Source organism: Oxyura jamaicensis, chromosome 1 (genome assembly GCF_011077185.1).
Source record: "Oxyura jamaicensis isolate SHBP4307 breed ruddy duck chromosome 1, BPBGC_Ojam_1.0, whole genome shotgun sequence".
NCBI lineage: Eukaryota > Metazoa > Chordata > Aves > Anseriformes > Anatidae > Oxyura > Oxyura jamaicensis.
Window position 1 is genome coordinate 140,694,698 of NC_048893.1, and position 13,281 is coordinate 140,707,978.

The window sequence follows — 13,281 nt, forward strand, 5'->3', positions numbered from 1 at the left end:
TAAGTGCCCAGACACCAATCCAACCTCTTGCTCTGCTCAGCAGAATCTATGTGAAAACAGGTGTGAGTAAATAAGAAAATTAAGGGAAATATTTTTGCAATGTTTGCTGTTGAGAATGAAATCTGACTTTTGTCTTTTCTGACTGATATTTGTAATTGAGATTATTTGTGTAGCCTCCTCTTAAGCAGAACTTTCCTCTGACCAGATTCTGGAGCTCTGAAGTTTATGGCTAAAATATTCCCCAAGAGAAATCCTGAAAACCGTAACTAATCGGTGGAAAACTGCAAGATCAGCACTAGATTTAACTAGATCAATTTGAATAATTAATGTATAACAACCTTTAGTTAATCATCTATCTGTTTCAGGTATTCATCTGCAACAAATTCAGCAAAGAATCCTAAGAGTGAAAAGCTCCAGGAACAAAACACGGAAAAGCCTTGCAAATACTTTTTGTGAGTATGAGACCAAAAGATGCTATCAGGAGTTCCTGTTCTTCTTCTTTAAGAAAGAAGGGTTGGGTCCTATGTGCTGACTTCAGTGGGAGCTTTTAGGCTCTGTTCTCTTTTGAATCACATCCCTGGTGACTTTTTCTTGCCTTTCAAAGGCCACCAACTTACAGTCAGCATTTTACACAAATATGTTTGCTACAATATTTAAAGCTAAAAAGAATGTATTTTTTTTCTCTTTCTGTATCTGAGTAAATGGAGTGTTTTTTAAAGATGCTGAGAGTTACCAACAGCAATATGCCAAGCATTTCTTAAAGATAGATCCAGATTTAAGGAGCCTAAATATGGACCCAGATAGGTCAAATCATAGGCAAAGAAATCAGAGGATATGGAATTCATTCAGTAAAAGAGAACCTGAGAATGGGTGAGTAAATTTGGGTATTTTTTTCAGAGCAGACATTAATTCCCAAGCCTTTCATTCCTCATGCAGCACGCAATGGCCCTGGATAAAATGGAAAAATTGCATCTGGAAGATAAAATGATTCAAACTGAGCTGTGTGAATTGGAAGGTATTCTCTTAACAAAACCAATATATAGCATATGGGATCAAGTGTGGAACTTCAAAGCCAGACCTGATGATCTTCTCATTGCAACCTACGCAAAAGCAGGTTTGTGAGTAGAGGAAATAGAATAGAAAAGTTTGGGATAGTTCTTACTATTGGAATGGAAAATTATATTTTTCTATTGTGACTGATGTTTGTTTAATCCCAAAATAGACTTATATTTTAAAGATGTGAAACTCTGCCAGATGTGGTGAGCTACTTTTGACTTCTTTGGCAGAAATAATATCAGTGTATTACTATTGAAGTTCACACCATCAAAGTCTAATTACATATTTCATTTGATTTAGATTATATACATACATATTCATGTACTATAGAACTTTTACAAGATTTAAGAAAGCTTGGTAAAAATCATCATTTACTAAGAAATAATACAAACCGTTCTAGTATGAATTGTATTATGAATATGGCAAATGACTTGGTGTAAAACAGTACTGATACCTGGAAAGGGTTACTTATTTTAAAGAAATAACCAAATTCACTTAATAATTTCAGCCATTAAAATACCCACCATTAATCTTAGCTATTTGGTATTTTTATTTTTATTTATTAATTGGACACAACTCATTAATATTTCTCTTCTTCATTAGGCTCTTTATATTTATATAAAGGAAAACAATGAGTAACAAGCATCCAATATTAATCTTGGATGAACAAAAACATGTACAGTTTATAGGATTCAAGAACAGACTGGGTAACATTTGATGATCATAAAAAAATAATGAGTTGAACTAGCAAAAATTCTGAAGTGTTTTTTCCAGCAGAGGAAAAAAAACTTATTACTGAAAATTCATTACTTTTGGAGGTAGGAAAAAATAGATTTTTCTGAAAGCTTTTAACTTATTTTGGGTATACTGAAAGCAGAGACATGCAATCAGCCTGAATTTAAATATCCCAGCCATTGAACTGAGAAGAAATAAAGTTAGGAGTCCATTTGACATTACTTTCTATCTGCCAGAGCTGCACACTTCAAGCATCTTATTAAGGACTGAGTTTTCTGCCCACATTGCTTTCTAGGACATCCCTTAGTCTGTTCCCTAGATGGCCTAACACAGTACCTGAGACGAGATGTAGTTAATCCAGTGACCACAGCTATAGGGGAAAAAGGAGCCCAAGGGACACAATTCTGTATCTCTTACAAGATGTTGTATTAGCACAGGCAGATGAAGTGAAATGTTGTGCTGAACTACATTAAATCATTTCAAGCAGGAACACTGAAAGTACTGCAACATTTTTAAATGACTGTATTTCATAGAGTCAAACTGTATGAAATTTTTACTCTTTGAAAGTTCAGGTATTTATTTCTTTCATTCAAATTTTGAAAACAAGAAGTTGTATTAGCTGATTTTTTTGAGGGATGAAAATTGGGGTATGTGAATTTCACTCTTCAAGCACTACAGTCTCCAAATTGTATTATGTGAGTTTATCTCAGAGCTTTCCTCATTACTGGAGTAATAGTGGAGGGTTTTTCTGCTGGCAAGAATAAACCTGTCCAAAACAGATTCTCTGAAACAGGTCTTTGGAAACTACCTTTGCATTCCTAGTATGTATTTTTTTTTCTCCATTATCATCTCTTTACATTTTGTCAATCCTGTGCTGTGCTGTTCATTCATTCTTTGAAATGGTGTCCATCCTTCTGGCTTTCAGTTCTTTAGCAGAGGAGACTCTCATCTCTCCCTGAGAGAAATATCTAAACATTGATGTTTTCAGGTACCACGTGGACACAGGAGATAGTGGATATGATTCAACAAAACGGAGACATTGAGAAGTGTAGACGTGCCAGTACTTACAGACGCCATCCTTTCCTTGAATGGTGTATGCCAGAGCCTTCACCTAATGGGTATTCAGGTGAATATCAAAGAAAATAAGTTTGTATTTTAGACAAAATGAAGCAAAGGAAACATCCAGAACTGATGCCACATTTTTCGGGGGGAAGGTCCCACTTTCTCTGCCCCTGCACTATGCGCTATGTCACGCATCAGGGCACAGTTCAGCTGGTTTAACAGGTCGTGACAGACGTTTAAAGTTGGGGGGGGGGGAATAACATATCCCCAGATATTCTCATGGATTCCCATGTATCCAGAACTACTCACAATCTACTCTGCATACAATTGGAACTTCAACCATCATTCTCCCAGCTTCTCTTTACATGCTATCCAGAAAGTCTAGTCAGCTACTCTGTTATTCTCATATCCTAGGGGAAACAAACAAAAACAAAAAGCAAAATAACAAAATAAACACCTCTTACTTGCAAAGAAAAAGGAGACTACTAAATATTGTGAAGGAAAAGCATTGGGTGGGTAAGCACAAATTAGTATTCATCATTATCCCTTGGGATGCACGGCTTAGACATGGGCCCAAGAAAGCAAAGTGAAGATATGAACTAATGCTCTCCCTTTTCTTCTTGAATACATAGGTAAAATCCTCCAGAAGCACTGAAGGTGCTCATGCAAAGTTTTCTATGTTACACTGCTACCCAGTTGCTTTCAAGAAGTCAGTCAAAATCCCTCCTATGAGAGTAGCAAAGAAGTGCTAGCAGAATTTAAAGAACAGCTCAGTTCTCATAAAACATTATTCCGTAGGCTTGGAGTTAGCTGAAGCTATGCCTTCTCCACGAACAATGAAAACTCATCTTCCTGTGCAGATGGTACCTCCCTCCTTCTGGGAACAAAACTGTAAGGTAAGGTTGAAGAGGTAGGACTCTGTCTACTTCAACTGGAAAGAAAGTGATATAAAACAGGACTCAAAATGGTTTCCAGAGTCTTTGTGAAAACTAAAGGTCTCCTCAGCTATCCTCCCTTTATTGTGCAATGTCTGTAGGAAACTAAAGAAGACTGAGTTACATGAGTCTCTCTTGCAGTTTTCTCTCAGGAGAGTCTCAATATCTATGTTACAGTCATGCGTAAGCTCATATTTCTCTCTCTTTTTTTTTCTCTCTCTCATTTTCATATCCGATAAAGATAATCTATGTGGCGAGAAATGCAAAAGACAACCTGGTGTCATACTACCATTTCCACAGAATGAATAAAGCACTTCCTGACCCAGGAACCATGGAAGAGTTCATGGAGAAATTCATGGCTGGAAAAGGTGATGAACTGCAATCAGTTGTATAAGAGATTTTGTTCCTTTTAAAAATGCACGACAGCGATTTATCTATTTCAGCTACAGTTTGAAATCCAGTGCTGACACTCTGTGGAAGAATATCCACTAGAGGTGTTTTAGTAGTATCTTCATTCAGAGGGTTTTATAGTACCGAAAAGGTGAATCCTATCTTTAAACTCACATTTTGAAAAACAATTGCTGCTTTTTATTCCACTATCATTCAAAAACATATATGATAATTTTAAGGTAATCTCTTCTCTCTGTAAGTTTAAAAGAAACCTTCTTGGAAGACAGCTGGGAAGGAACAGCATCTCAATGGCTGTATTCTAATGTGACACGCATGAATGTAAAATTTAATTTTGTATAGTTTGTGCAATATGAATTTGAGCTAAGAGGGTTTTTTTTTACCTCAATTCACCTGTCTAAAAATCAGGCATCTGAACAAAGCCGGTCATCTAGCTAAGGACAGACAACCCCAGAAACTGAATCTTCCTCTTCTAAAAGAGATGCTGATATCCAAGAAATAAAAACCTGGTCATTTGGATGACAGTCTTCATTTTGTAAATGAAGTAAAACTTCCATAGGTCCTTTTTTTTTTGCCACCATGTAGGCCTAGAAACACCACTGTCTGGACCAGCATGAGAGTCTCTTTTCTAAATGAGACCTTGTGTCTTGTGTTTGACAGGTTGAGCTTGTGAGCCCTCCGTCCCAGTGCAGACATTCAGAATATAGGACCCTCTGTCTGAGCTAGTCATCTCAGTACTTGCTGGAGAGAAACAGGCACTTTTGATAGCACACTAAATAGTTAAACCAGTTAGGAGCACAGAATAGTGCAGGTGGGAAGGGGCCTTTGGTATCCATCTGGTCCAAGCCCCTGCTGAAAGCAGGGCAAATTAAAAGCAGTTTTGTCCAGTCAACCAAATGAGTCACATTCTGGAAATCTCTGTTTCTGCCCATCAAAATGTCAGCCTAGATTTTCCATTCAGATGTAAGCATCTGCAGTCAGACATCAATCCTGCTCTGAGCATCCATATGCCTGAGGGATTAATAGCATGAATACTGCGTTCAGTACAGAGCACTCATGGCAGAGCAGTCATGGCCCCAGTGATTCAAAACCAGCTAGGAAACACCCAGACACTGGTTATGGAGGATATGTGAGTGCCTAAAGACAGATCAGGCATTTATAACTGCTGCTGCTCTTCTCCTTTTTCAGTGCTTTGGGGCTCCTGGTATGACCATGTGAAAGGATGGTGGAAGGCAAAAGACAAGCACCGTATTCTCTACCTCTTCTATGAAGATATGAAGGAGGTAAAGACTGAATGTGAGATTTGCTTGGAACCTGAAAGTTCAGCAGATATTATCTACACTCAATTGTTGTCTATTATAATATTAGCTACACCAGACTTCTCACCCCAGCAACAACTGCGATATTAACACTGTGATTTCCTTCCTTTTCTTGGCTCTGTATCTTATCCCATTTTCTTCTCTCTGCAGAATCCAAAGAGAGAAATTCAGAAGATTATGAAGTTTATGGAGAAGGACTTGGAACAGGGGGTTCTTAACAAGATAATCCATAACACCTCATTTGAGATAATGAAGGAAAATCCCATGGCAAACTACACTAAGGATTTTGTGGGATTAATGGATCACTCAGTTTCCCCATTCATGAGAAAAGGTACTGAGGTTTATTACTGGTATCAACTCACTCTTCCTGGTTGTAATTCTGCCTTGAAATAATCCTTCCTTTCAATTACAATTCTCTAGTAAGTCGTGGTTAATGGGCTTCTAGAAATATCTGTAAAATATTTTTCTTCTTTTATTTTTTTTTTTCCATAGGAGTCGTCGGGGACTGGAAGAATTATTTCACTGTGGCACAGAATAAGAAATTTGATGAGGATTATAACAAGAAAATGGCTGATACATCCCTTGTTTTCCGTGTGGAACTGTGATTATTAGTAATGGGAGTTATTCTTTATGATCTACCAGCCTTTCCATTTTATGTATTTTGCTTTTCCTTGTGTCCCTAATATTTCAATATCTTTCTTTCACATACCACTGATTTTTCATTATGATGAGAGTGCCCAACTTATTAGAAAGTTTAGACTGGTCTATGTGAAGAAAATAATCCCTCTCTGGAACTTGTCATTCAACCCTCCGACAGTAACTTTTAGCATTAACTAAAATATTTCAGACATGTTTTGAGTTTGTGTCTTTGTTAAACTGCAGCTGGCATTTTAAAATCAACCTGGCAATTTCAAATGAGAAATTAGGAAAAAAAAAGTGTTAAAAGAGTGTGCAAGGTGTGGGCATTATATGTCATTCCCATGCTGTACAAACATTTACCAATAAATAACAATAAACAATTTCAAAAGATGGTCAAGTATAAACAGAGCAACAGAATTGCAGAAAGTAAAAAAAAATCTATTTTTTTTTCCTTGCTTTAAGCTGGACATCATAAATGCCATTGAGACGAAAGCAACATTTCCAAAACCATTAATTCCATTGACAAAACTGGCTAAATAGCTATATAGGGTTATAGTTTATCTGTAACCCATCTGTGGAGGTAGTTGTCTTTACTGCGTCAAGACAAGAAGCTCTTGCCACTGTTGCCTTTTGAAATGGATATCATCAACTTCTGTAAACATTTGGAAAATCCTGAAAGTTGGTATGAAGCAGGACAAGAGTCACTGCAGCATATACTTGCCTCTTCTCCACCTTTGCAAATGCATCCATCAAATGTTTCGTTACCACCTCCTCCTTTTCTTTGCTCTTCCCTTGATGAAATATGCAAACAGCCCAATGAGGACTTTTAGTTGCAACAGGGCCTGGTCAATATTATCATATAATACCTTAGTATTAGCGCTATAGCCATCCTTTGGTAGGAAATTAATTTAAACAATCTACAGCCCTTTCTTACCATAGACAACTGTTACCAATACACTTCTGAAGAGTTCCTGTTGAACTGCATTTGCATTCCGAATGTCAGAGGGAAAACTACATAGACTGCCACAGCTGAAGGAAAATTCTGGTTTAGTCTCTATAGCTAAACACAAAAATGTTTGATGGGGGTATTTTGTCTTTGGTCTGTGGAAGGTTCCAGGGATTTAATAATAGCAGCAACTGCCAGCACGCACAGACCATTTCAGGCTGGCGATTTAATCTAAATATCTAAATTGAATGCAGTTCTCTAAAGGGCACCAATATCAAGTTTGGAAACAAACAAAAGGCTTCTCATTAAATGTGGAAGTTACATTGTCAGCTCCCAATCCTATGAGTTTCCCTTAAAAAATGCAGGAAACACTGAACCTAGAAGCAGGCACTTGCTATACAAGTGCAGATGTAGGTATTGGGAGGGCTTTAGGTGAATGGAGATTCCTGCCTCCATAAAAAAGATGTCTCCATAAACCAACTACCTGAGAAAAAGTCATCTGGCGGAGGTGCTGCTGTTTGCAGCACAACTAAATATGAGCCTGGGAAGCTTCCTGTGGCTTCTCTAGTTTTTGTTCATTATTAACTTACCGTCACCAGAACGAGGAAAAGGCGTTGCCTGTTCTATGGCATTTTTTCATTCTCTTGGGTCACTCCATGAAATTACATGAGTCAGCTGTTTGTCAATCTAATCCTCCTTCAGGGTCATGGGAGCCATCAGTAAATGGAAAAAATGCTTAACTCAGTAGCTGGGTGACATTTTAGAAGTTGAGCTGTACAAAAGGTCACATACATAGATGACCTATTTGCTCCTCCTTTGAAATCTCTCCATCTATTAGAAGGACAAAAATGCTGAAGGTGACTGCGGCAGGGTAAGGGCGATAGAGGCTTGAGTTATATTGGCTAAGTCACCTTTGTTCTCTCTTCCTTAGGTAAACCTTCACCCAACTGGAATTCAGCTGCTCTGAAAAACAGATAAAAAGTAACACAGGTCAGAGAATGCAATAAAGGAAAAAAAAAAGAAAAAAGAAAAAAGAAAAAAGAAAAAAAAAAAAAAGAAAAGAAAAGAGGGGAAACAACTACTAGATGCGTGGGTAAATAAAAACGGTCTTTCCTTATCCCATTGATATTATCCTTATATATGTTATGTGTGTGTGTGTGTGTGTGGTGTGTACGTGTATACATATATATAAATTCAAAGACAGAAGTATTAACCTTTATGACAAAATATAGCTGGCCTGGGAATAGAAAAGTGGGGTGTCTCTGCCTTTTATGCCCTCTTAAGCCAGCACAGCTGAGACAGATCAGCCTGTGGATTCAGTCATAATTTGTAATATGTTATTAATTGAATATTAATTCTCTGTAAAACTACACAGAACAATGAATTGTTATAAGTGACAATAAGTGGATCTGTAGTTACTGGAAAAGTTTGGAAGAAGGGTTAATAGGTTGCATGCAACCCCCAGTCGGCCTGAAAACCAGTGTTTTGTTGTCTATTATGACAGTATCACAACAGAGATGTGTGCATGCTTCTGGGTAGATAACTGGAGGGTGCCTATATCCAGAGTGCCTTTAACTTACCTATCTTTATGTTTGTCAGATGTTATTACAGAAGAGCTTTAAATGATGTATTATACAGAGACTGTTTACTAATAGTGACTTAAGGTGTAAGAAGCTTAATATATGTTGATATTTTGATACTGTAAATTGATGAGCATCAGCAGAAGGAGATTGTACGTTTAACTAAAATATTTCATGTCAACCTGAACTACTGTCAAGTTTTTGGTGCAAACAAGTAACCCTCTGTTTACTGTGGTGATAGAAATCTGTACAGAGCTCCAGTCAGATGTATGCCCTGAACATACACTGGTGCTTTATTTTTGTCCAGTTACCCAGAAGTATGGTTTTACTGACTTTTCTACAGAGGTGCAACTTCTATGTCAGTTTAAATAGGACTTGTGTTAGTTTAGCTGAATGCAACCCCACAGCAACTTCTTCAGTGCTGCTTGTGTCTTCTACGAAAGCGTACCTGCAGAGTTTTAATAGCCAAGAAACTTTGTTATTAATCTCTAACAAATGACTGAAAATCAGCGTCCATTAATCCATGCTGTTTGCATGTGTCTGCTTTGTAGCTCTGTACTATCAGAACAAATCCTCTTTGCTGGAATGAATGAAGGTTCCTGCTTTGATAGTTTTTGCCAGGTATTGCTATATGAATTCTAGGGTAGTCATGATCTCACTGTACTATGACTGTCTTTAGGAACTAGGAGAGCCATTTTACTCTCAGGTGGAAGGCATCCATCTACAAAGCAGAATGGGAGAAGCACCAAGCTTAAAAATAAATACGCAAGCAAGCAAACAAACAAACAAATTAGAGGCAGAGAAGCAAGCTGTTCCATCTTCTTAGCTAGCATTCAAAGACAGAGGAATACTGCTTTACATTCCACTAATTGTACTGCAGATGATTTGCTTCATGCTTGGATTGAAAGCTATTGTTTATCCAGTAGGAAACTGACCATTGACAGAGAGTAGTTTTTATACCACTTGCCCTGTCTTTATAGGATAAGGGTATCTAAGCCTATAACATACACAATATAATTTTTTTTATAATGATTTATGTCAACACGTTCAGAAGGAACCTTATCTTTACAACAAGGTTAATGATTAATTCTGGAATTTTCCAGAGGTTTGCTAACATTGTATTTCAAGCCTGGATTGAAGCTTCCACTCCCCTGCTGTCTTTGATGATTCATGCAAGCCCTGGCTCAGTGCAGGCTCTAGGAGAGGGAGACTAGAAGCACAATGAGAGAGAAAGTCAAGCCCTCCGTACTCGTAGGATGCAACCAAACCAAGCCTCCAGGCCTGAAGCCATGGGCTTAGGCTGGATACCAAGCACAGACTTAGGCACTGTGTAGGTGGACCAGGAATGTCGTCATGCAGCAGTGTCCCATGGTTAATACTGAAGAGGCAAATCAGTCTTGGATCATTTTCAAGAAGGGCCTCAGCACAAGCTGCTGCAAGGGCAGTTGGTATTTATAAGCAGTGTGAGCTCAGACTGTGTGAAAGCTCACAGCTAAATTATGCACATCTAACCCAATCGTGGAGACACCGGGATTATGCCAAAAGCAGGCCACTCAGGGTCCTTCTCTGGCAGGGGCAATGCAGGTATAGGTAAGGTCTCAGGCTGGACATCAAAAATTAGGAAAGTAATTTATTTTTAAAAAAGTTAAAATTGTGCCTCTTGATTCACAATAACCTGTTATTATGCCGATAACCCACAGTGATCTATATTTGCTAGTATTTCTGTTTGCATTTTGAAGAGCTTTCATGTTCGGTCAACAATGGAACAGTCTTCTACAGCCAGACCCAGCCCCAGGTGCTCAAACAAAATGTTAGTTTCCTTGTTTAATGCTAACCTTTAAACAGGCTTGGTGGGCTTTGCAGTTTAGTAATAGAACTCTGCACCTCCCATCTCCTGCAATTTCAGAGCAGAATTAAGAGCTATATAAACTTTTTATTTTTTATTAAATACCTAACAAAACCCTTCACACATAAAGTAGTATAGAGATAAATACAAAGGTCAGTACTGTCCCTGCATCTTACAAGCATTCAGAAAAGCCTCCCCCTTCACACCCTCTTTAATTTTTCACTGTACCTGCAGTCTACAATTCCACTACAGTGGGAACCTGCTAAACCCAAACCCACGTCAATATGGCCAAAGAATTTATGGTTCATTTGCACAGGGCAGAATACTTTAAGTTGCCAAACAGGAGTGAATAGTTAACAGACTGTAAATTCATACCCTGCCTTCCTTTATACTAATTTTGCATGTACAGAAGCCACAGAAGTAACTCAAAGCAAGAAAGTTAGCTTGCCTGGAGTGGTTCACAAAGGAAAGTTTGTGATCCACAGAACTGGCTGGAAAGGCAGATTCTACAGAGCCAAATATTTAAAGCATTAGCTCTGTAAGCTGGAAACATTCCTCAGGTGCAAAATTACAGTAATTTTCTCATTTTGTTCTCTTTAGAACTTTCCTGCAGGTCTAATAATTCCAATGCTACTGAACAAACATCTATACACTGCTTTAGTGGAATAACCAACCACAGGCCTGTGGAACTTGGCCTTTCAATGAAAGCAGGAGTTAAAGTTTGTTATCCTCTGCCTCAACACATCTCATAAACCTCCTGGCAATCTTGTTTTACATAAACAACGCTATTTTAAAAAAATGAGAACTAATTATCTTTACAAAGATAATAAAATTACAGAATACACAGAACACATAAATTATTCTTGTTTTTCTCACTTAACTGGTCAAATTAGCTGCATAGATGTAATTTTACTGGCTCCTTCTAGATAGATAAGATAAGATTCACAATCTGTTCAAGAAAATTATGTAAGACTATTGCAGGTATGAATCAGCATTTTCCCCAAGAAATATGAAGCAGCTTCACTATAAGAAATATTTGGTTGTAACAAATTGAAACAGTCAACAGTCAAAATCCCCATTTTTTTTCTTCCGTTTATTCTAGGAACAGCTATTTTATTCTGCTGCTACTCCCTATACAGGATGCTTCGCAACTGCTGTTGCAATTTCGGCCCCAAAGGAAAGACCGTCCAGACTATTTTATTTGCCAAATGCAGCTAAGACCTCTTGCACAAAATGAAGGGCAGAGTGAAAATTGGCCTGAAAAACAAATACCCCACAGGAGCAGGGAGCCCAGTCAGGGGCTGAGTGCCTCCAGCTAGAAACAGGTGGTGTCAGACAGCCTGTGATGAGTGTGCCAGTAGTTCAGTCTCTTCAGTACAAAGAGATCAGAAAAACCTTTGAGTATCTGCCTTGGCCAATCTCCAAAATCATTTTCCGCATAGTCAGGAGATGACCCAAGAGTTCGATCATAACACATAGTTTCAGAGCATAGAAGGCAGGAATGCATTTACAGAAATGTTGCTTTCTCTGGGGTTTTCAAAAAAAAAAAAACCAGCCAAGCTTTTCTCTAATGTTCCCTCCAGACACCCACCTTCAGTCAGAGACGGACCTGGAAGGACTGAGCTGCGCACTATGGCACAGTTTAGGATCAAATGCTATGGCCACAAGATGTTTTGGCAAGGACTCTCTCCAGAAAGGCTTTTCTTGAAGTTTCATGAGACCCCCACCCTAGGCTGTGGCACCACAGGCCTGGGTACCCAGTTCAGAGCGTCCCAAAGTGGCTGAGGAAAGAGTGGGACTTCTGAGGAGTGTAAGGATGGAGGCTGTGGAAAAGCAGCTTCTGGTGGTTTGGTTATGGAGATCTGTTCTTGGCCAGCAACCTCTGTGAGAACAAGATTTAGATGTAGAGCTCAGTGATATGGTTTAGTGGAGGACTTGTTAGTGTTAGGTCAGAGGTTGGACCCGGTGATCTTGGAATGGAGGTCTCTTCCAACCTAGATCATTCTATGATTCTGCAACAAGGAACCGTCTGCTCCTGCCACAATTGCTTGCCTGCTTATGTTACAATATACAATAAAGATACATTATGTATGGTGAATGCATCAGGGAGAAAAAAAAAAAAAAAAAAAAAAAAAGGAAAAAAAAAAACACAAGGAAATGCTTTTGGAGGTATACACAAACAACCTTTCTGCCTTTAGTCACCATTTGTCATTTGAATTTTACAAGAAGAATGACAATAGGAAGACCTGGAAAAATGCAAATTATTCTTGTGAGAACAGCATTCTGCCTAACGTAATTGTTTTTTACAAAAACACTAGCCGTTCTCTCACGGCACCGCGATTAATTCAGTGCCATCCAATATCTACCTGGTGAATTGTAAATAGAACTAAGTGCCTAAACTCTTCTCCCAAGCTACTTCTCATTAAAAATCAATTACTTCTCAGGAAAAACACTTCAAGCATTACCGGACGTGCTTGCATGACTACAGTAAGAAAGGCGTGCAGTTTGAAAACAACGGTGGGCATCACTCCCCCCAGCCAGCCGTGAAGGAAAAGGGCTCCTAATTGAAAACAGTGAACTTTAAGCCTTAGTAACTGGCTTCTATTATTTGTCCTGGTGCATATATATGTATATATGGATGTACATGTGTGTATAGGTGTGTGTACACGTGTACGTCTGTACCAACGCCCCTCCACAGGGCACCCCGCTCCCCTCAGGGCGTCCCGCCTGCGGCAGCCCCGCCCCTTGAGGCTCC

The 13,281-nt window shown here is 38.6% G+C and overlaps 1 protein-coding gene and 1 long non-coding RNA gene across 3 annotated transcripts; both read left to right on the forward strand.

Moving 5' to 3' along the window:
- Positions 1 to 347: 347 nt before the first annotated feature.
- LOC118161554 (sulfotransferase 1C1-like) lies at positions 348 to 8,110 on the forward strand. Of its 2 annotated transcripts, none has more exons than XM_035317043.1 (8): positions 348 to 452; positions 937 to 1,114; positions 2,780 to 2,917; positions 3,652 to 3,749; positions 4,030 to 4,156; positions 5,385 to 5,479; positions 5,666 to 5,846; positions 8,032 to 8,110. In XM_035317043.1, the coding sequence occupies exons 2-8, from the start codon at positions 943 to 945 to the stop codon at positions 8,076 to 8,078; spliced, it is 858 nt and encodes a 285-aa protein (XP_035172934.1). In that variant the 5' UTR covers positions 348 to 452; positions 937 to 942; the 3' UTR covers positions 8,079 to 8,110. The 2 variants fall into 2 exon arrangements, with proteins under 2 accessions (XP_035172934.1, XP_035172925.1); XM_035317034.1 differs by lacking the exon at positions 8,032 to 8,110 and adding an exon at positions 6,008 to 6,369.
- A 178-nt stretch (positions 8,111 to 8,288) lies between these two features.
- LOC118161564 lies at positions 8,289 to 11,528 on the forward strand. The gene is made up of 2 exons (XR_004748086.1): positions 8,289 to 10,490; positions 11,127 to 11,528. It is a non-coding gene; the product is annotated as an uncharacterized LOC118161564 (long non-coding RNA).
- The last annotated feature ends 1,753 nt before the right edge of the window (positions 11,529 to 13,281 follow it).